We start from the raw sequence: 21,653 nt of genomic DNA, 5'->3' as shown, positions 1-21,653 counted from the left end.
GGGGGGGGGAAACACATAATCTGAAAATAGGGTAGTGATTCTGTTTAGGATGCTTTAGTTTTGTTGATTAATGTATCTGAAAAAAGCTTGACCCTTAATCTTACATGGAAAATTTGGCATATAGAAAATCTTCTGTGGCTGCATGCTATTATCTGGAAACTATCCCAGGCACTCTCTTGACAGAAAAACCTAATAAATTCTGAAACATGAGGTCTGGTATCATCTCTTAAGGAGATAAAAAAATCTTAAAAATGCTGAGAATGCTTGCATTGAAGGTTGAAGGGGGGGTCAACCAAGCTTGTAGAAAACCTTTTCCTCAGCAATAAAAAATTGATATGTCTCTGCAGAGCAACCACCAACAACAAAGTACGAGAGCAGGTACTACTGGAATTGAGTTTTGTAAACTCAGACCTGCAGATCTTAAAGGAAGAATTGGAAGGACTTAATATCTCAGTAGAAGTTTATCAAAATGCAGAGTAAGTATAAAGCTAAGTTATTCAATTATTAACAGATCTTCTGTTTACCCTTCAAAATTGTTTCTAGGTGAGTGTGAATGTTGGACACGAATCGTGTGAAAGAACAGAGGGCTTGATAGGAAGAGCACAGATTTGATGGTAGATTTTGTTGCCTAAGGGTTAGTCTGCTTATTTGTCCTTCTCTTGGGAAATGTATGTACCACTAATCCTTGGATATGAAGTTCCTTTGAAGAGAAGAATATAGTGAGAATTGAAAGCTCTTGAGGCTATGCTGCAAACACTTGTCACTTAGAATTTCCAGTACTGGAATGGCTAATTGGCTCAGTGCATTCTGGAGTGAACGAACTTAGTGATATAGTAATATTTCTTTTCAAATGTGGTGCATGCAACAGTCCTCCCTAGCTGGAGAACAGAAACACAATACTGATTTGATATTCAGAGCAGATTAGGTAATCTTGAATGTGTGCCCTTCAGTGACAGAAAACCACAAATTCCTTGGCTAAAGCAGAGGAATTTCTAGTAGATGAAGTTGGATTTTTCCCAAGATATTTTTCTCCACTTTGAAGAGCACACTAATTTTTAAATTGCAATGGATTATCCTTCAAAGGTAAAACTTCAAAGTTAAGGAGTATTCATTGCCTGCATACTGAAATAATTTCTGTGACAGTTATACGTCTTGTTGCTCCTAAACCAAAATATTTTCTTTTTAACTAACAGCTACTCAAGGTACAAATTGAAATGCTTCATGTGATGGGGGTATAGTTTTGGGTCCCTCTTAGCACTGTTCTCAGTTATTTGTTAAACTTCGTGGTGGATTACAAGGAATTCTTAATGTTGAAGGATGAAGCACATTTCCAGAGAGGTAACTTCCAACTGAATGCTGACTTAATGCAAAACATCTACGTTGTAGTTTTCTCTAACAGAAACTTTTGATAAACTTCCTACCCTCCACCTCCATGGCAAACTTTGACAACTGTTTGATGCAAAAATGTTTTGGGGTTTTTTGGTTGAGGTTTGTTTTTGATTTTTGGGGTTTTTTTGAGATTTGAGGTTTTTGTTCAAGATTTTACTGGTCTTCATGGATGCATGTGAGCACAGAGAGCAGTTATGGAAATGAGAGCAGGGCTCCACAAGTACTATTTCTTCTTCTAGCTACAGACTATTAAAAATATTTGGATTCTCATTGAAGGATGAGCAGTAGGTCAGGCCCCAAGGCAGGCAGAAGCCTTGAGGCTGGACAGCAGTATGCTTGTTATTTTCTCCTGATCCTACTTGCCCAGTCTGTTTTGAATGGAGTTTTTCCTTTCTTATGCTTTTCATTCTAAGCTCTAAATGCTTTTTATGTTTCATCAGCTAAAATAATTAATTTACTCATAACTGCTCTCCAACCTTTAACAGCAAGTAGCTATTAATACTTGCTCTCTGACTATTGTGCATACAGTTGTCAACATGAGGTCACACCCATGGTTTACTGGATTAACCTGTATTGTGTTAAAACAGTCTGAAGGGCTGGCCTTCCCGGTACTTGCACACATCTCAGCTGGATTGAGAAGCATGATGCTATTTCTACTCAGTTCTGGAAATTCAGGATCACTTCCCTAACTGTTCAATACACCCATGACATTGGCTGCATGAGTGTGACACCTTAGCTATGGAAAAAAATTAAATTTACTTTCTTTAAGTGACCAGTGCTGATATCTACAAGGACTGTGGGTGGTACTAGAATTGATTACATCAGTAAGTTAGGGTTTCTTTTCCATGTGTCTCACTTCCTTTTTGAGGAAAAAGTCTTGATATAATCTGTAGTGGAAGTGTTGAGGTTTCTTCTAAAAGCCTCATCAAAAATCAGATCATTTGCACTACTTGAAGTGGTGTTTTGGCTCTGTATGCTGGAAGTCCTTTTCAAGCTAGCAGAGCCACTTTCTGGATTATGAAAGACTCTTCCTCTGCTTAGGAAGCTGCATTCCTACTGCCACCCTGTTAAGGTGGAATACGAAAGCTGGTTTTGCTAATGAGACCATAAATGAATGGGGGATTTTGTAGTTGGGAATGGAATGCTCTAAACACTGATTAGACAGTCAAAAAGTTGTTTTCAGGAAAAATTAAAATATTATATAAACCTTATAATTACTTAAAACTGATCTGTTAAATCTACACAACAAACTATATATCTGGAAGCAATTCTGTTCTTTTTTTAAGTCAGTTCTCATCCTTATTGCTCTTTGATATTCTAGAGGTTGACTTGTCTAGAGGCTACCACCTAGCATTGTCTAGAAACTAAGTAGTTTTTGGACTTTGTACTCCTAGACCTTTCGGTATACTTTGGCCCTGCTTCTCCCTTTGTTACATACATCACTACATGTGAAACCATTGGTAGCACGTAAAATACTGATTATAACTACTGATGCTTACCGTGGCTCTTACTGTGGCATATCTCCTAGCAGCTGTGGAGCTAAATTGCAGTGAGCCAGCCTTTGAGAGTCTCCTTTTCCTTGCCTGAAGGAAAAATAGGCTTAAATGAAAAAACAACGCAGGCAAGGAGCTTTCTTCACTCTTCTTGAGAAGTCACAGGCCATTAGGCAGATTTTCTTGTGCAGTAGGGAATTGTTACAAACTATATACTTTTCCCTTTACCCCATCAGTGTACAAACTTACTGTCGTCAAATAAAACAAAAGTAACTATAACAGACAAGCAGAAAAAAAATTCTGAATATTTTTGCTTTTTTTCCATAGAGAGACTTTCAGTATTCCCTTGGTACCTCTTGGCCTGAAGGAAACCAAAGATGTAGACTTTTCACTCCCCCTCAAGGTAAATTTTACATATACGTTTCAGAATGAAGAGTTAACAGAGATAACTTCCATTTCAGATTTGTTTAAAGAAACAGAAGTAATTTAGGTACAAATTATTTTTTGTTTTGCCCTAAAATCAAGATCATGCTATGTTAAAAATTAACTACCAATTATTTGGGTCATTGCTCCTATCTAATCAGGACAAGGAGTCCGAAAATATTGTAAGAAATTCCCCTTTGGAGACAGAGTTAAACCAAAGAGAATAAAAATTCCTTCCGTGGTTTTGTTTCTAATAAGAGTATTGATTACTGATACAAGTGTGAAAGGAAGTAGTAATGAAGGTTTTACTCAGCATAATGTAGTGATACATCAACTTGCACTAACCAGGGTAGCTCAGTTGGGAAGCAGTGTTGAGCACTTGTTTGTTGGCTAATACACTTTGCTGGCTATTTGAGCCATTGTCTGTATTTTTTGAACTACTGTGTATTGTGCAATATAGATTTTTATCTCACAGTAAACCATCTTGTATCACTGTAGCATTTGTCTCTATTTTTACTTCTGTGGGTTAAATTCCATGGTCAGATCATGGTACCACTTCATGTCATTGCAGCTTTGTTATTTTAAGTGGAATTGCCCCAGTATAGCTTACAAGAATTTGGCAGTCTCTTTCTGTTAACAAGTTTTTATGGTCACTTGATCCCCTTGTCATTTTAAATAACAGGGTCCCTTTCAAAACCACTAAGTGGTGTTATTTTAAAACCCACTGGAGCTGATGTAGGAGATGTTTGGTTCCTTTACATCACAGTGAAATTTCTTGTCTAAGATACCAAATCAAATTATTAATTCTACTGTCTTTTTGTAGTCTCGTTGCTAAATGTTACTGTACTATTGACTGGAAGGGAGTAGACACTGTTAAAATCACAACTGAATCAATTTTGTACCGTTTACAACTGCAGAAAAATAGTTTAGGCTAGTTTTAGATCCTCCAATTTTTTATCTTTTTTTCTCTTCTAGGACTTTATTCTGGAACATTATAGTGAAGACAGTTCTGAGTATGAAGATGAAATAGCAGATCTCATGGATCTGAGACAAGTAAGTTCAAGTATGGTGTACTATGAGGTCTTTTAATATACAGTTGTAAATAACATTTGTATGGAATCAAAATATGACATTATCACTTAGGGCTTACTATGCTCTTACCGACTTCATTTCTGTGACATGGTACATGAATCTCCATTGTTCAAAAGCTTTATAATCTGAGTAAAGAAAAAGTGAAGAAACAGATGAGGTTATGCAAAATGATTGAGCTATTGACACAACTTTGTAAATCTTGTTGATCCAAGACTTGTCTTACCTTACTACATTTTATTTTAAAGTATTTTAAATTTAGCAGGAAGAATGTTGAAGTGGATTAACCTGGCAAAATATTGTAATAGAGTGGTGGGTATTTCTAACTATTGTTTGTTTCCTGTATTATGCTAGAAACATAAGCCTTCTCTGTAGCCTTCATAATTAAATAAAGACTGTAGGTATTCTAATTTTGAGACTTGCCAAACAGCTTCTGTTTGCTTTTTTAAAGGTTACGTGCTACTTGTATGCAGCTGAAAACCTTTTTGGCATGAATCCATATGGCTTTAAGCTTACTGTTCTCACATTGCACACATTTCTATAATATGCAGAAGTCCAAAGGAAGCAGAGCTTTATCTTTGGGATTTTGGTATTCATCCTGTAACTCAACAGTATGCACTTAATTTTAATCTATTGTATTTCAAGGCCTGCCGCACTCCCAGCCGAGATGAAGCTGGCATTGAGATGTTGATAAGCTATTTCCTGCAACTTGGTTATGTAGAAAACAGATTTTTCCCACCCACCAGGCACATTGGAGTTTTATTTACGTGGTAAGTGTGTAGTTCATATTTCTCTTTAGTCCTTTTTTTTCCCCCCAGAACACTGGTTAATCATGAACTGTCTTTTGTTTAATCTGAAGCACCTCAGTGTGTCTCTCTTCCTGAATCCCTGCAGTGTGTGTTGTCAATTTTTTTTTTTTTTAAGTTAAGAGTAAACCCGAATACAATACACCCTCTTCGTGCTTAGAGTGAAACCATTGACTAGATTATGGTTTGGGCTACAGGTTAGCACAAGGCAGAAAGAGAGAAAATAACCTTAATTTTGGACAGCTACAGATGTTTCCGAATTCTGAACCTTGGTGTACAAAATGAGGACAAGGAATGGAGTCAGACCTTAATTCCCCTTCTACAATTTGTTAAGAAGACCACTTGGGCCAGAAGAAAGAAAAGAGTGACTTCATTTTTTATAAGGGAATATTTACTACAGCTGTGAGCCAAATTTGACTCTGAATTGAAAATTTTTATGATGAAAAAACATGACTGCCATGTAGCCAGAAGGAACTGTTAAATTTCTAGTCATAACTGCAAATAGAAACTTTAAACACAAACAGTAGAGGATCTGACCATGCCAATGTTTGATCTTTGGCAACATATAAGTAGGAGAGCATAGCAGCATATATGGATACTTTCCTGGTATGCTTTTCACCTCTGATATTTTATAGGTACTTCTGAGTTAAATATAATGACATTATGGAGGCACTACTGTAAAACCTACTGAAAACTGTCTCAAATAATGCTGTTCTCTGGCTTACGTTAATTATGTGGGCTGTCCTTGCAGAACATAGTGGTGTTTCTGTTCACCTTCATTTTCACTGTGGCAGAACAGTTAAGAATTCCACTACTCAGAAAAACAGAATGAAAATACTTGTTTTTTCAATGGACTCTGCCAATCTTAACACTTCTTCTAATTTTTGTTTCCCAAGGTATGATTCCTTTACAGGTGTCCCAGTGTGTCAACAAAATCTGTTGCTTGAAAAAGCTAGTGTTCTGTTCAACATTGGAGCTCTCTACACCCAGATTGCAACAAGATGCAATCGTCAGACCCAAGCTGGACTTGAAAATGCTGTTGATGCTTTTCAGAAAGCTGCAGGTACACATCTTGAAATACTGGAAAGATCTTCATGCAAATGTTCACAATCTCATTCTGATGTTGTACAGATTTCTGCATTTGCTACTGAGCTCATTACACAAAAAAAGAAGAACAGGGGCATTCAAGAAGCCTAGTGAAGAGCTCAGGTGAAGCTTCAATTCAAAACCTGGAACTGTAGTCTGAACATACAGATAAGATAGTGAATACTGTGGTTAATGATTACTGAACTGCAGTTCAAAGGTCCAAGTTACAGCACTAGCATTAACTGCTTCATTCCTTCTTTCACCAACTTTTAACTGCTTTTACCTCAGTGATAGCACATTGGTGTCAAATCTGTACAAGAGACAATTTACAGCTTTGATAAAAACCCTTTAAGCCTGGTTTTTTATATGGGGGTCTTAAAAATTAATCTTGCTTTTTTCTCTGGTGAAAGTTGAAATTCACTGGGAGCTGACTACCTGTTTTCCATAGATTCCAAAGGTAAACAGGTCCAAAATAATCAATCTCTGTCCCAAGCAAGGAGAAATAGAAATTCCGTTAAAGGGAATCCTATCCCTTGAACTAATATGTTACAAAATCTTTTGGTTTTGTTGGGGGCTTTTAAATAGGTTTTCTAATTTGTTTTGTAAGTATCATCTGTGCTACACATAATACTTAAAGACGTGTCCTTTGTAATTAATATGTACTGTAAGATTTATTTCTGCACTAACAATATGTGGCTATTGGTTTGCACTGTATGGGTAGCTTTATCAGCTAAAAACTGTGGAGCACAGAGTTGAATTTGTATAAATCCCCTCCTTTGAATACACAGCTGTCAAAAAAAATTTATAATATTTCTTCGTGCATATTTAAAATAAATTCTTTTTCAACCTTTGTATTTCATCTAAAAGAAATTTCAGTAGTTGGGAAATTTCTCAATATTACTGCTGCTCCTTCCATTTTGCAAATAAAAAAAAATCACTGCTTTTCACTTCAACATGTTTGCAGAACAGAATTAATGCAAAAGTGGAAAGGTGTTATTTACTACCACATACCTTTGCAGGGCCCCATGTGCAGGAGGCATTTCATTGTACCTGTGCATGGTGCCGTAACACTTCATTGTGTTGGCAGAAGCATGATAACAGAGTCTGTGTTAACTGTTTCTCAGTGTTGAATGGAAGATGTTGCACAGAATTTATCCTCAATATAAGCTGAAATATTTTGAGAACAAAAAACCCCATAATTTTTTCCTCCTATACTTTCGGTCCCTTTCAGTAGGGCACTCCATCAGTACTTGGGATATGCCTGGTAAGTCTGGGATTAATTTTTTTAGTGCAAAAAGGTAGGCATGGCCATATTTGAAATTTGTGTAATGGCATGTTAAAAATTCAGATAAAAGTGTAACATGAAAAATCAAAAATCACAGACACCGTTAGTAGGAAAATACTGCACAACATGGCCAGAACTGAGTGTAGCGGCAAGAAGTAAGATTACAGAAGCTGGAATACTTAAAAGGCAGAGGTCTTACTGTTAGACTTTTTGCAGGATCGTCAGCATTAGCAAGCTTGTTGAACTCACTAAACCAGTCGGATGGCATGCCTACTGAAGGTTATGTTTCCATCCATGAAACTGTTATTTAGTATTGCACTACAGTTAGTGTTTGTTTTAAATTTGATATATGATAGAAATTATTAATATTTTGGTGGAACCAAATGTCTAGAGAAGAATCTTATTTTTACCCTGTTATATTTATAAGTATAAATAAAAATTCTAGTTTACAGGCATGGAATGGAGCTTTCACTGGGACACACAATGCACTTAGCAGCATTTGAGGAGGAGATTAATATTTCATTAAGTTTATATGCTTGTGTCTTTTCCTTCTATCCAGAGGCTCTAATACTGTCATCTCCTTATAGCTATGCAGATTTTTCTCTTCTTTGTTCCCTGGATAAGCCATAGCCTACCACTCCCACATACAAGTCACATTCAGTTCAGCACAGTCTTATGGTCAACCACAAGAACTTTTACAAGCAAATCTGAAGGCAGTGCCATCAAAACTTTCAGTTTCTGTTGCTCCTCTGAAATGTAATTTTGAGAACTGTACTTGGGGATGGTTGATGGCAATGCAAAGGAAAACCTGTAGGTCAGTCTAACTTCTTAAGTACCAAGAATCCCTTCAGACTGCTGTAGTACAGTACTAGAAAATATGCTTTCAATCCTAATTATTATGGTACATGCTAGAATTAAGTTCACTTGTTTCTCTTTGTAATGCTGACAAAACCATTTTGTAATTACAGGAGTTCTAAGCTACTTAAAGGAGACCTTTACTCACACACCAAGTTATGATATGAGCCCAGCTATGCTGAACGTACTAGTAAAAATGATGCTTGCACAAGCTCAAGAGTGTGTTTTTGAGCAGATTGGTCTTTCTGGAATACGCAATGAGTTTTTCACACTAGTAAAAATGACACAGGAAGTTGCCAAGGTAAAATACGGGACTTTTAAATCTAGTCTTTAAAATAACTGTTTACAATGCTGTGTTACTACCTACAGCTTTTAGTAATATTAACGGAATTTATTAAATTTAAATGTTAACAACCATTACTGAAAACCAAAAATAATAAGGGACAGCTCACAAACTACAGTGAAAAGCACAATCTTTCAGAAGATTAAAACGTGAATAGATGAAATTTAAATATTATTTTAGAGTTGTTACAATTTATTTAATTCATAATTCATGGAGTTTAACAGAAATATCTTGAAACACTCAGGCAGTGAACTTGCTGAAGGTTTTTTACAAGTTTTTTATGTTGGTCTTTCAAACAGTACTGTTTTCATCCCCAGAAGTACATATAAAAGGCCAGGGTTGTTTGTGTGGTTCCCTGTTAAGTATTGAACACAACCTGTCTTGCTTCCCAGTAGCTGAAAGGGATGCAAACCTAAAAAGCTTAATCTGAAAGAATAACTAAATTGTTACTGAGGCAAGGATGATGACAGTCAAATTGGTACCTGCAGAGCTATCTTGGGACTTGCCAGAAAATGGGCAGATAGGCTTGCCCCAGAAGGTAGTGTTAATACTTGACTGAGTTATGTATCAAAAAAGAGGTATGCCACAAAGATATTCCTATGCTTTCTCAGTTATTTCAGAGTAGCAGATACATAAGTAGTTCCATACTAGAAAAACAGGCAAACCCTTTCATAGCAACCCCGTAAAGCCACCCTGACATTTCTGTAGGATTGATCAGCTGCAGGGGAAAGATCTTTGGATTCTGTCAGTTGGAGTAGTTTGATCCATTAAAGCAGCATTCACTGCTTGAAAAACTATTTTATTTCCTCTGTATAAAGGATAACATCCCAGTTTTAACTAGACCACACAAACCTAAGGCTATGTATGACTCCACAGTTTCAAAGTGAAGCACAAATCTACTGTTTGATTATGCTTCACCCTTTTTTTCAACTGAATTAATGAGATATATTTGTAAATTAAGACCTGTTTATTATATGGTGTTTTTATTTAATTATGAAGCCATATAGATTGACTGACTTAGTCCATCTGTTCTTCTACAAAATTGATTTACGTTTCTTGTGAGGGAAAAATCTGAGATGACATTTCAAATTTTTTTCCAAACTTATTTCCAACACATGCTAACCATATTTTTTTCCTTCTTTGATGTGATTGCACATGAAATTATCTTAAGCCTGAATGTTACATCCCTTACTTGAGTTCCTAATACCTAGTATTAAAGTTCTCATACTTCAATTATGTGCTTTATTTTAGGTGGGAGAGGTTTACATGCTGGTTAACATTGCAATGAATCAGGAACCAGTGAAAGAGAATATTCCCTATTCCTGGTCTAAGCTGGCACAAATAAAGTCAGACCATTACAAAGCTCTGGCACATTACTTCATTGCCACCATTCTGTGTGACCATGAATGTAAGAACCATACTTCTTTATATGTTCATATAAATAAAAATAATAAATGCACCAACAGCTATAATTTGGTCTGTGGATAAGTCTTGGAGACAAGAACTTTGGTGCTTCAATATATGTTAACTTGTGGTCATTTTCTCCATTCAAAAGAGGCCATGCTCTTTTTGTTTTTTGAGAAAAATGTGAAAGTTCAATAAACTAACTTTTACAGAAACAAAAGAAAAGTTATATCCATTATATGCTACTAAATAGTTCAGATTTTATCAATATGTTCTGGCATGTAAGTATTACTTGCATATTGTAGATGATCAAACCAAAACTAAAATTTATATATTTATATACACATATATAAGTATTATACTGCATTGGGAGAGAATGTAGTAATAACTACACAATAATACACGTAAAGGAACAGGAGACAAAGAGATGTGTATGGTTAATGTTTTTTATCCATTATTACAGTGCAGCCCAGCGATGACAAAGATCAGCAGGAGAAAGCTTTGTCCCAGCTGTATGACTGTGTGCCTGAAGGGCTGATGGTTCTTGCTGTTTTAAAGGACAAAGTTCAGAGAAAACAATTAGGTAACTGCAAGTTTCACACAGCTACTAGCTGCAATTTGAAAATTACCTTGTATTTATTGTCTGTGGATGACAACCAATGGTTTCTAATGTTTTCAGGGAAAGCACATTTACGCAAAGCCATTGTTTACCATGAAGAAGCTCTAAGAGTCTGTGGGCTATGCAAAAAGCTTCGAAACATTGAGGTTCTTCAGGAGGTTCTGACAGCTGCACATAAGCGTTCACTTTTCAAATATGCTCAGCAAGAGACAGAAGATGATTTTCTAAGTCTAACCCAGGCTCCAGATATACTCCGTAAGTGTACACAGCCAGAAATAAAGGCTGTCTAACCATACGTGAATATGCTTTCATGGGGATATGCCTTTAATTTATATATATGAATACATATATAATATGTTTCCACACATAAATAATGTGTAAGCATATACTCTACATTTGTAGAGTTCAGATTTCTTACGTTTCCTCAATCACAGATCAATATATTTTGATCAATATATTTTGTTAGAACTGTTTTACAGTGTTCCTGTCTCAAGCAACACTGTTTTTTGGCGTAGGTAACAATGGTGGTTAGTTAGAATCCAGCTTTTTTTGGTGACTATCTTGTGACCTAGGGAAAATGGGGAAACTTTAAAAGTTAAAATTATATGGGGGAAAAATGGTAGTAACTGTTTCTTGAGCCCAACTCTTGTATTAGTCTGGATTGTTAACTCAGTTTGACTGCTATTTTTTTTTTTCTACCTTAATCCAGTTCATACACTTTTTCCTGTTTGGAAGCAGTAGGAAATTATGAGTGCTGGTTTTAAAAACTTCTCAAAGAGAAATAAATTAACGATGGGAATAGCACAGCTTTGTTCAGATGGATTTTTTAAAAGTTTTCTGTATTGATACTGTGAGCTCTGAAAATATTTTTAAGGCAGTTCTGATATCTGTCTGACAAATTCCCACCAAAATTAATTTTTCCACAGTCTAGGAAGAATTCAGGACAAATTCCTATCTAGCTTGGAATGCAAGAAAAATAAATTTCTATGTCTCTTAACTAATACTTAATTTTAACTTTGTTTTCTTTTTGTTTTAGCTAAAACAGAACATAAAGTAGGAACAATTGCTCCTCAGTTTTCCAAGGTGAAAGTTAAAGACTTCTTTCACAAGCTGGTATGTAACATACTAATGCTGACCAACCTCTGCCATTTTGATAGCAACTATAAATTCACTCTTAACATGAGGGAAGGGACACAGGTATTATAGCCTGAAAAAATTATCCCGTAGTAACTGGGTTTTTTTCAGAAGTTATTGGAGAAATCACCCTTAGCTTTAGAGGTATAAGTCAAGAGCAGCAAAGAATAAAAGTGCCATTTCTATATGGCTTGCATGGTATTCAGTCTTGAAAACCTTCATAAAAGTCCCATGAAGTCTCAATAGATAATTGCACACAACTTAAAAGGGGGGAGAAATACATAGTATGTGGAGACAGGCATGGAGAACATGTGACTTGTGTGTGACACAGCCAGTCTTTCAGGTGTCTATGTGTCAGTGAGCAAAAGGAACTGGGAGTTATGGTTAGGATCAGAATATACAATGTTTCATGAATTAGTTTATCTCCTCTGAAATGGAGTAACGTAGGACCTTAGAGCCTATGCAGCCAAAAGATTCTGCACACTGTAATAGAGATCCTGGAACAACTTGGCGGTTGCCTTTATCCCACTCTGTTTGAAGTAGCAATTGAACAGTCAAGAAATAGGATTTAGTACTTCAGGGGAATTAGCTGGAAGTTAACCTGAGTAAAAATCTACACTAGATGAGCTTAAAGCATTATGACTTACAAAACCAGAAATGCTTGCTTGTAAGTGACAGTAAACCATAATATGCCTGCTGTTGTGTTACCTCCAGGGCCCACTGACAGTGTTCTCAGCCAAGCAGAGATGGACGGCTCCACGTACCATTCGCCTTCACAATGAAGTAGGAGAGCTTGGATTCAGTCTAAAAGGAGGTTCACCAGTACAGGTTTATTGTCTTGATCCAGTTTGTTCTGCAGCAGTAAGTATATTGGTGTGATATTAACAATTTCTCTGCAGACTCTAGCATTAAAATGTACCTTTCGCTTGTTCATACTCGTGTCTGGAGCATTTATTGAGTTCTATATATTAGTATAGTCAATTCATAGAATCTGAATGCATTTTCAGTGCTATATATGCTGTAGATTGTTGAAGTAATCATATCCCTGACATTACATGAAACAGAGTTGATTTCTTTCTCTGTTCATTCTTAAAAAGTCACAAATAATAAAAGCAAATGTTACTTCCTGTCTTATTCAGGAAGTTAGAAGGGATAAATGCTTTAAAAAGTAGCAACAAGAATAAGGATCGGGAAGGGAATGCAAGGTGTAGCGTCTGCCTAAGGAAAGAGGGGCAAGAACATTTTATTGGCTTGTAATGTTGTTCTTTTGGGGAAAATCCAAAGGGATAAAGCAGCATGTAGTAATGAGCAGTTTAGCTATAGAAAAGGCAGAAGTATCCACAGAAGTACAAATAAAAATAATGAGAAAAGAGTAAAACACTGCAGAAAATGCAGTGTCCTGTAGGGGACAATAGCATAGCATAGGGTTCATTTACTTAAGAAGAAAAGTGAAAAGAACATAAAAACAGCCAACACTTGAGAATACCAGAATCACTTCAATGGTAACTCAAAAGGTAATTTGTGTACCTGGGAAAGTTGTGCATGTGTGGCTAGAGAATGGGCTTGTAGCATCTAAGAGTGAAATGCCTTTGGGGCAGATACTGTATGATGACAAAAACATTTCACGTGTCTTTATAATTCCAGATAATAACCTTTGCCCAATTTTTTGACAGTCAGCAGGCCTAAAAGAAGGTGACTACATTGTTTCAATTGATGGCATGGATTGCAAGTGGCTTGGTGTGAATGAGGTGCTGGAAAAATTAAAAAGTGTGGGAAAGCAGCCCATAGAGCTTGATGTTATTAGTTGCCAGGATACAGCGGCATCTTTGGTATGTAATGAGGGAAATATGTTTTGCAGATTTGATATGCGAGAGTTTTTTCACTTGCCTGCATTCAGTTCCTGATTAATATTTACTTCCATGTAGTCAGATATCCCACTCAACCTGTGAATATTTAAAGCCTTCAGACATGTGTTCACTTTTAAACCATCTGTTTAAACCATTGCGACCTAGCAAGCTAAAGTAGTCTGTCTGCATAAGAATGGTTGGGTGGTGGGCTTTTTTGTAGTGGAGTTACTTAGATTAATTGCATGATAAAATTGAAGACATAGTTTATTTCCCCTAACTTGTCCCAGAGGATGAAGGCACTACCCTGTTTAGCATTGAAAAAACCACAATTAAACAATAATGGAATGAAATAGAAAATCCAAGACCACATGTTTATTTTCTGTGCATTGTTATTCTAAATGATCTATGACTTTTGTATTAGATCATGGATTAATGTATGTATTTTTTGGTGGATTTTTAACTGTCTAGTCAGTTACTAAGCTACTATAGAAGCTGTAGACTAAGGGAAAGTCATCACAAGATTAAAAAATATTAAGCTCTATATAACTTACTAGTTGTGTGGAAGAACCTGTAGCTCAGCTAAATCCACTCCATGCTTTTAACATTCCCTGGCCAGCTTAGACACTCGAGTAGTGTTGCCTTAGAAGCTATTAAGGTGCCCTTGCTGCTGTTAGGTTTTCTTGTTTTGTTTAAATTGATTTTCCGTATTGAAAATAAGGAATTACACCTCTGCCATTCCAAGTTGCAACTGGAAAGAATAGGCTAGAATAGAATCAAATTCCTTCAGGGCAAAGCTAAGATAAGAAAGAGAAGGCTGTGCCTTTCAGGTATTCCAAGAGAATGTCACACAAGAGCTCTTATAGTTGTGATCAACATAGAACCTGTCCAAAGGTGGCAAAAGGACTCCCCTTCAGATTTGTGCAAGAACTACATACTTGAGCTATGTAGGGAGGTTAGTGTGTGTATAAATAGTTATGCTAGAAGCCAGTAAATGTTTAACAATCCATGAAAAGATTCACAAGTTCCTTTATGCTTTGCAGAGTGTACCCTTGAGTCTACATGTGCAAAATACCAGGATCACAGCACTCTGAAGGGCCTTGTGCTCAGTTAGTAATGTCATTAGCACAGAAAGCTTGCTGCAGTCTGCCCTGGAAAACTATTTGCACAGTAGTAACCTTTTGTTATTGTCAAAATTTTGACCCATTTTGGATGACTGATTCTTACAATGCTTCTCTTTTTTCCTACAGCATAGCAAGAGTGCAACTTACTCTATGGGAATGCAGAAGACATACTCCTTAATCTGTTTAGCCATGGACGAGGATAAAATTGATCAGACCAAGAAAGCTCCACTAAAACTCCCTTTTCTAAGTTGGGGAACTAAAAATAGACAGAAAGCTGCAAGTACACTCTGCCTTCCTTCAGCTGTGGCTGGAAGTTCTCAGATTAAGAAGAAGCTTTCTCCCTTCACACTTTTGAATACAGAAAGTTCATTGTACTGAATCTTTCAGAAGGATCTGTTAACGTGACTTTTGTTTAAAATGTATATGAAAATATTGATCAATTTTATCTTCATATGCATATGTATAAACTCAGATAAATACTGTTGACTTCATTTGCTGTGCATTGAGCCACATGAGAAGGTCAGAAGCTGGCAGAAACTGTAAAACTTAAGTATTTGAAGGTTAGAATGAAGTGGTTTGGGATATATGCAATAACTAGATGTAGATTATAGAATTGCCGACAATGAGGACTGGACTCTTTGGAATTTCAAAATACAGTTATGACTGATTTTTGTAACTATGCTAGATGGGAGTTATTTATTACAAACTTGATGCTGAATGCAAAACAATAGGGGACACATTAAAGAATGATTTTGCCCTTAAACTTTAGGGTCAATAATAAATCACTTAACACTACTTTAAAGAATTATCTTAACTAACCACAGGTGAGAGGGAATAATGTTATTCCGAGAAACTAGTCTTGTGCCAAGGGGCAGCGTCACAGAGTTGTGTTTTTATACAGAGATGCTTCCTCAGAGTACTAGGTGTAGTCTACTGAATAGGTAATTTAATTTTGGAAGAGAATTAGAAGGCTTAAAATTTAAAATATCTTTTGAACTCCAAAAGGCTTTTACTCTTTTCTTTTTCTGATTTAGGTTACATTTTAAATGTCTGCAGATTCAGTTGTTAAAAACAGGCTTTATTCCAAACATTATTTAACCTACTTACCTTAAGACTTGTACCTCACTAGCCTTGATAAAATGGATAGCTGTGAAACAAATCTCAAAATGGACATATTACAATATATTGATTCAAAGGCACATAAATTGCAGTGATGCTTTAAAATATGAAAAAAGAAGTGCTTGTGCTAAGTGGCAGAATATTTATTTACTATCACATCATGCAACAAAAAAATCCTTCCACCCTTGAAACAATTCACGAGCAAGCTCTATCTATAGTAGGGAGGGGGACAAAAAATAACTGGTGAGCATTTCTTTGAGAATCTTCTATTTCTTGAAATTAATTGAAAATTGCTAACACTTTAGTGTTAGTTAACATTGCTATCTACAGAGTAGAGAGATAGATACTTTAAACAAAAATTTGCATCTTGGTGTAAACTTTAAAGTTGTCATTTATTTTTAGTTTCTTGTGTAGTAGGTGTAAATATCTTGATGACCCTTATTTATGAATAAAAATTCAATGCTGTCATTTAGTAGTAGCTTTTTGATTCTGCTGCAGGTTGGAGGATAAAGTGTAATTTACAGGTTTTAGCTATTTACTGTTGCCAGACCATGTGTTTGTTTCTGTAATGTTGCTTACGCAGATCTAAGAAACTTCAAAGAGAAGTTCCTGTATTGTGCAATATAAACTTAAGAGTTTAAAACCAACTGCCTTACAAAGAGTATAAACATATTTCTAGTTTCCCTATAAAGGTTGCATAAAAAATAAGTTGTAAATTACTTGTGACTTGCCTATCCTTAGTAGTTACTTTTTATGTGTAGTGGTAGTAGTGTTTTTACACACACAAGCAGCAGCAGTCAGATACTGATCTGCACACCCCTGCCATACAGTATTCCAGACAGATGAGATTGACTTCACATGTGTGCTGAAATTGCTATCGAAGTAACAAAACCTTTAGCAAAGTAACACTAATCACCCTTCCAACTCTTCACTTCTCTTAACCCACTATGATAGTCTTCCTGGAACTACTTTCCCTCTTAGCTCCTGATTAACTGTCTTTCCCTTCCCATCATCACACTCACTTGCCCTTGAGGAAAGTTTGGCTTTTTAAAACACACCCCTCAATTCAAGTAAAAATTTGGACAAATACTCTTAGTATATATAGAAATACTCTTAGTTTTCTGACAGCTAACAAAAGATTTAGTCAACGCTGAGTAGTAGCCAACAGCTAACTTAACTTGCAGTGAAATGAGTGTGTGCCTTGTATCTTGCTCAGACCACAGGAATTTTTGTAACAAGTCTACCCACAAGGATGTATAATGTTGCTGTAAAGCCCTAAAAAGAAAGGTCAGCAGTAGATTAGTAGTTCAGCCTCTAACTCCATTAATGGTAATTGTTACTGCTTCAACTGAACTCTAATGCACTGAGCAGATGGCCGTTTGTCATAGGAAAAAGGTGTTTGTCTTGCAACATAATAGCCACATGGCTTTAGACATGAAATCCAGTCTTCATAGCAAACTGACAAAATTTGAGAGAAGAGGGAATAAAATCTAAGCTAACCCATGTATAAAGAAGCTTAAGTACTCCCTAGTTGCCTGAAAAAAAAGCAGTATCTTTTTCTGTACTTTTGGAAATTCTGATGTTTATTATTCACTAAATGAAATAACTATCTAAGTTACAGACAAATTTTCATCCCAAGGACAGAATCAATATAAAAAACAGGTCTATCGGCTGTCCATGCTAACCAGTGTAAGAGATGACTTACAGAGGTGCCAAGGCTCCCACAAAAGGGAGTTGAAAATCCTACTGAGCTGCTTTCCTGCTGTGATCCAAACTCCCAAGTGGTATGAAAGATGCTTTTCACATACCTCCCCAAGGAAAAAGGCAATTCTACCCTTAGAAAAGAGGATAAGAATATAACTTTTAAAAAATGGAAACTGCCAGGAAAACCAATCCTCTTCACAAATAAATTTTCAAAATATTAATACTGGAAGAGTAGTATGAATTCTGTTCAAAGCTTCCCCTATTATTTCCTTCATAGTGTATATTGTAGTATAATTGATAGTATAATCAACATATTAGAAGTTATAATTAATATATCCAAGTATTTTGCAATTTATTATTAGTAGCCCAACCTATATTCAAAAGGACAACATGAATTAACAAAGATTTTGGATATCAGATGGGAATAAATTTGATAACATCCTGTGAACTGGAGGGGTAACGAGAGACATAAATTAGTGTAAAGTCAAACCTGTATTGCAGTAGGACTTTCCAAAAGAACTCCAAAAGGTTACAAATCAAAGATGTTACTGTAAAGTAGTATATGCTAACTTTTTAAAAGCATGTAACATATTTCCAGTTACTGAGAAGTTACTATGCACATATTCATATGGTGTTCTGGAAGACCAAAGTAAGCAAGCATATTGCTCTTCCATTTTTTAACACAGATGCTGAAAAAGACAGCTTTCTTAGGTTTTTTGTTCCAGATAGATGCAAAATACTTTACAGCCTTCTCTCCAAGGCAATTTTCACAGCTTAATCTATATGAACAGAGCAGATGTAAAAAAGAAGCATCAGAGTCTAAACAATTAGTCAACATCCACCAGTTGCTGCTAGCCATGATTATGGAAATTATAATATGTGATTACTAAACCCAAAATTTTATGATTCAGAAGAAAAAACCCAAGTTTTGCAAAAGACCACTGCACATGCGCGTCAGGAACGTAAAAAAGTATAAATTTGTTGTGCTACTGTTTGTCCAACTACTTCCTCAAGCTCATTGATGGATACGTTACAAAGCCGGTGGATGCTTCCAAACCGTTGCAGTAAAAGCAGAGCTTTGGTTTTCCCAACTCCGGGTATCTGCTGCACTGCCTGGAGCACTGCCGGTTCTGCCAGCTGAGCACGCTGCTTGCGAAGGAAGGGGTTAGCGCCGTGATCCCTGCTCTGCTCTCGCACCTGGAGCCAAAGAGAGCTGTCAGCGACACCCAGCGCCTCTGCCAGAGTGCTGCTTCCAGGGTTTAAAATAGCTTCATCTCTAAACAGTTCAATGCAATCACTAGGGAGTTTTAAAAACAAGCTCCCTCCTTAGGTGTGCTCCCTTATTGGATGCAGTTTGACAAAATCTTACTAGGAAACAAACCATTTCATAATAGCAACAACAAATGAAAACAATTATTTTTGTCACCTTTTTAATGCAGTCAGAGAAAGGGTAAAAAGAAACAATTTAAAAACAGTTTCCCTAGCCTTAGAGAAAGCAAAATCTCAAGTTGGTTTTGACATTGAAGAATATGATCCTGGATTTTTTAAATCTAATCTGGTACTGAGGTGCCACTAGGTAGCATTGGGCAAATGTCAATCTTTTTTCTTTGTTCCCAAATGAGCCTTCTTTCCACTGAACTGGAAATCATATCACTGTTGCAGAAGATTTATTCCTTACATTCAAATGATACTGTGTTCCTTTAAGATCCTCTGTATTCTCTCCGAAATGAGTGATCATTGATGAGATCTACCTACTTTCCTATACATCCCAGATATTAATATAACACAGAAACTTACTAGTTGAATAATAAGCTGAGAAGCTTCTCCTTGATTTGCCACAGGAAGCAACACTATTCCAAGTTCAAGTACAACAAATTTTTGTACTCCTAAGTAGTACTGATCACTGATTTGGGTTTTCTCTACAATTACAATTCCCCTAAGACTGCTGGCCTGTATTGAAAGGAAAAAAAAATGAGAAAAAACCTTGTTAATGACAAGCTGATGCAATGTAACAGAGAGAAATTCTTTCAAGTATGAGCTGCCTAATAGCAAATCAGAGGAAGAACATAAGTTGCAGCAGCAGGACTGAGGTTTAATACAGCATTATCACACAGCTGCAGAATTTTTCAATTTTCAGGTGAAAATTATCCCAAAAGTTCAGCTCCACTGGAATTGAAAAAAAACACAAGAAGAATGTCTTCAGAAGCGTGGAATAAACAAATACCAAGTGGAAACTTTTCCTTTTCTCTTTATATAGCACTTACCTTTCTAAACCTAACCAATCTTCGTTTGAATTCATCCCCTGCAACCAAATCTGCTTCAGAAATAAATAGAATGCAAGTTCTGTTTGAAAGATGAAAGTCCACCAGTCCCAAGCCACCTTCAAAGATGAGTCTAACTTTCCCTTAAGGTGAGATTGTTAGAAGAAAAAATACAGTAGTTAAAAATATAGTAATAATTGCTTCACAGCACAACCTTCCTAAAGTGTCAATAATTCTAGTGACTTCATAATGAACTTTATAAAAAGCCTTTTTTCCCTTCAAGTAAATCTATTACAAGCAGTCTGAACTACTGTGTCATGTCTTTAGTAATGCCAATTAATAGCAGTTCCAATCTAGAGATTTAAAATTACTAGAGCTGCTCAGTGAACTCTGGACTTGAACAAAAATATCACATGCTTTTCTGAAGGGATCATCATAATTTAGTTCGTTGTGCCAGCAAGACAGTAGCAGAGTATACGTGTAAATTCAAGGGAGTTCAGTGGAGAACAAAGCCCACAATAGCAGATTCTGCTGCTTCCCAACACTGCTCTGCAACTATGAAAACTGAGCGGATCGCATAAATACACGGCAAACAAACGGGATCTTTCAGCCTGCTAACATAGTCTGTACCACACATATGGGACCAGTCAGGCACAGAGTAAAGCATATTCCAGCCATTCTTAACGTTACTGGGCAATAGAGGGGAATGTTTTGCCTGACTTGCTTTTCCTCTTCCAATTTGCTTGTACTTACCTTGTAGCCTTTGGGCTACCTCTGAGCCTCTCCACTTCTCATTTCCAATCACGTGCCCGTAAGGGACAACTATAGATCCTGCTGTTACAGGAAAGTTCACTTTTGTTGTCATCAGACCTCCTTTAAAACCCTCCTTCAGTAGCAGTTACACCTTAGAAAGAACTGTGGAAAAATAGCAACACATTTTACAAGCCTGTTCCAAGCTTATACATTTTAATCCTAAATTTAGGATATAATATTCTGGAAGAGACACTATCTCCTTCCTCAAGCGTCCTTACAGTTAAGGTGAGCATATCAAAATCGGCCAGCAACTCCGTTCACTTTAATACAGGCTGCTGCCTTGCAAATTCCAGTTTCAGCTTTACCACTCAATCTGAAAAACGCCAGAATTAAAACACATAGATGGTGAGAAAACACACATTGCCTTTTCCGTGCCTTCATCCACTCTTGCTGGGAGAAAATCTTCTTGAATTGCAAAGCCAACTCCAGAGGCACCTCCATCCCTCAGCTGGCCGAAGTCTCCAGACGGATTATTAAAAGGTAGTTGCTTGGAGAGATTATTTTCAGGTTTGCCAGCTTTACGCGGTGTTCTGACTTTAAGGGGAATTGGGAGACTAAGGCATGATTTGAGGACAAGCACCACAGACAAGCCGGTACCACCGCAAACACACAGACACGCACACCGAACCACTCGCAGAGCGCGGCCCACTCTGAGGGGCGAGGAGAGACCTCACGGGCCGCGGCCGCTCCCGCGCTGAGCCGCCCAGAGGCGCGGCCGGCAGGAGACAACAGAGCGACAGCGCTGGCCGCGAATCGGGAGCGAGAGCTCCGCGGGCCGCGAGCGAATGAGGAAGGGGAAGCGGGCGGGCCCCGCCACGGGCAGGTCGCTAAGGCCGAGCGGGGGGTGAGTAAGGCGCGTGCT

At 36.9% G+C, this 21,653-nt stretch overlaps 2 protein-coding genes and 1 long non-coding RNA gene across 4 annotated transcripts in view; 1 reads left to right on the top strand and 2 right to left on the bottom strand.

The window, feature by feature from the left end:
* Positions 1–4,975, bottom strand: part of LOC108447180 — a 23,539-nt gene extending 18,564 nt beyond the window's left edge. Inside the window, exons 1-2 of the long non-coding RNA XR_001862590.1 lie at positions 4,467–4,975; positions 2,889–2,972 (exon numbers count right to left, since the gene is read on the bottom strand). This is a non-coding gene — a long non-coding RNA (uncharacterized LOC108447180). The remainder of the gene's footprint in view (positions 1–2,888; positions 2,973–4,466) is intronic.
* RHPN2 (rhophilin Rho GTPase binding protein 2) overlaps positions 1–16,481 on the top strand; it is a 34,798-nt gene extending 18,317 nt beyond the window's left edge. The window contains exons 3-15 of the mRNA XM_017736421.1: positions 348–476; positions 3,210–3,285; positions 4,281–4,358; positions 5,040–5,164; positions 6,097–6,263; positions 8,540–8,727; positions 10,021–10,177; positions 10,637–10,756; positions 10,853–11,047; positions 11,829–11,905; positions 12,641–12,787; positions 13,600–13,755; positions 15,021–16,481. Of these exons, the coding sequence (XP_017591910.1) occupies positions 348–476; positions 3,210–3,285; positions 4,281–4,358; positions 5,040–5,164; positions 6,097–6,263; positions 8,540–8,727; positions 10,021–10,177; positions 10,637–10,756; positions 10,853–11,047; positions 11,829–11,905; positions 12,641–12,787; positions 13,600–13,755; positions 15,021–15,272 (1,867 nt within the window). The 3' untranslated portion in view covers positions 15,273–16,481. The remainder of the gene's footprint in view (positions 1–347; positions 477–3,209; positions 3,286–4,280; positions 4,359–5,039; positions 5,165–6,096; positions 6,264–8,539; positions 8,728–10,020; positions 10,178–10,636; positions 10,757–10,852; positions 11,048–11,828; positions 11,906–12,640; positions 12,788–13,599; positions 13,756–15,020) is intronic.
* On the bottom strand, positions 16,142–21,643 carry FAAP24 (Fanconi anemia core complex associated protein 24). 2 transcript variants are annotated; one of them, XM_017736423.1, is made up of 5 exons: positions 21,151–21,643; positions 20,732–20,893; positions 19,982–20,121; positions 19,515–19,667; positions 16,142–18,914 (listed from the first exon to the last, which is right to left on the bottom strand). In XM_017736423.1, the coding sequence occupies exons 2-5, from the start codon at positions 20,841–20,843 to the stop codon at positions 18,672–18,674; spliced, it is 648 nt and encodes a 215-aa protein (XP_017591912.1). In that variant the 5' UTR covers positions 20,844–20,893; positions 21,151–21,643; the 3' UTR covers positions 16,142–18,671. The 2 variants fall into 2 exon arrangements, with proteins under 2 accessions (XP_017591912.1, XP_008633563.1); XM_008635341.2 differs by having other exon boundaries at positions 21,156–21,643.
* Positions 21,644–21,653: the final 10 nt, after the last annotated feature.

The sequence above is a fragment of the Corvus brachyrhynchos genome, unplaced genomic scaffold, assembly GCF_000691975.1.
Source record: "Corvus brachyrhynchos isolate BGI_N302 unplaced genomic scaffold, ASM69197v1 scaffold646, whole genome shotgun sequence".
NCBI lineage: Eukaryota > Metazoa > Chordata > Aves > Passeriformes > Corvidae > Corvus > Corvus brachyrhynchos.
Note: the sequence above shows the minus strand (reverse complement) of the source record. Positions and strands in the feature narration are given on the sequence as shown.

Bases quoted from the DNA above. Each gene is read 5' to 3' on its own strand.
- FAAP24 (XM_017736423.1), bottom strand. From the start codon at position 20,843: ATGACAACAAAAGTGAACTTTCCTGTAACAGCAGGATCTATAGTTGTC. The intron at 19,668-19,981 runs GTAAGTGCTATA...CTTTCAATACAG, and splicing joins GATTGGTTAGGTTTAGAAAG to GCCAGCAGTCTTAGGGGAAT. The intron at 18,915-19,514 runs GTAAGTTTCTGT...CTTTGGCTCCAG, and splicing joins CTCAGCTTATTATTCAACTA to GTGCGAGAGCAGAGCAGGGA.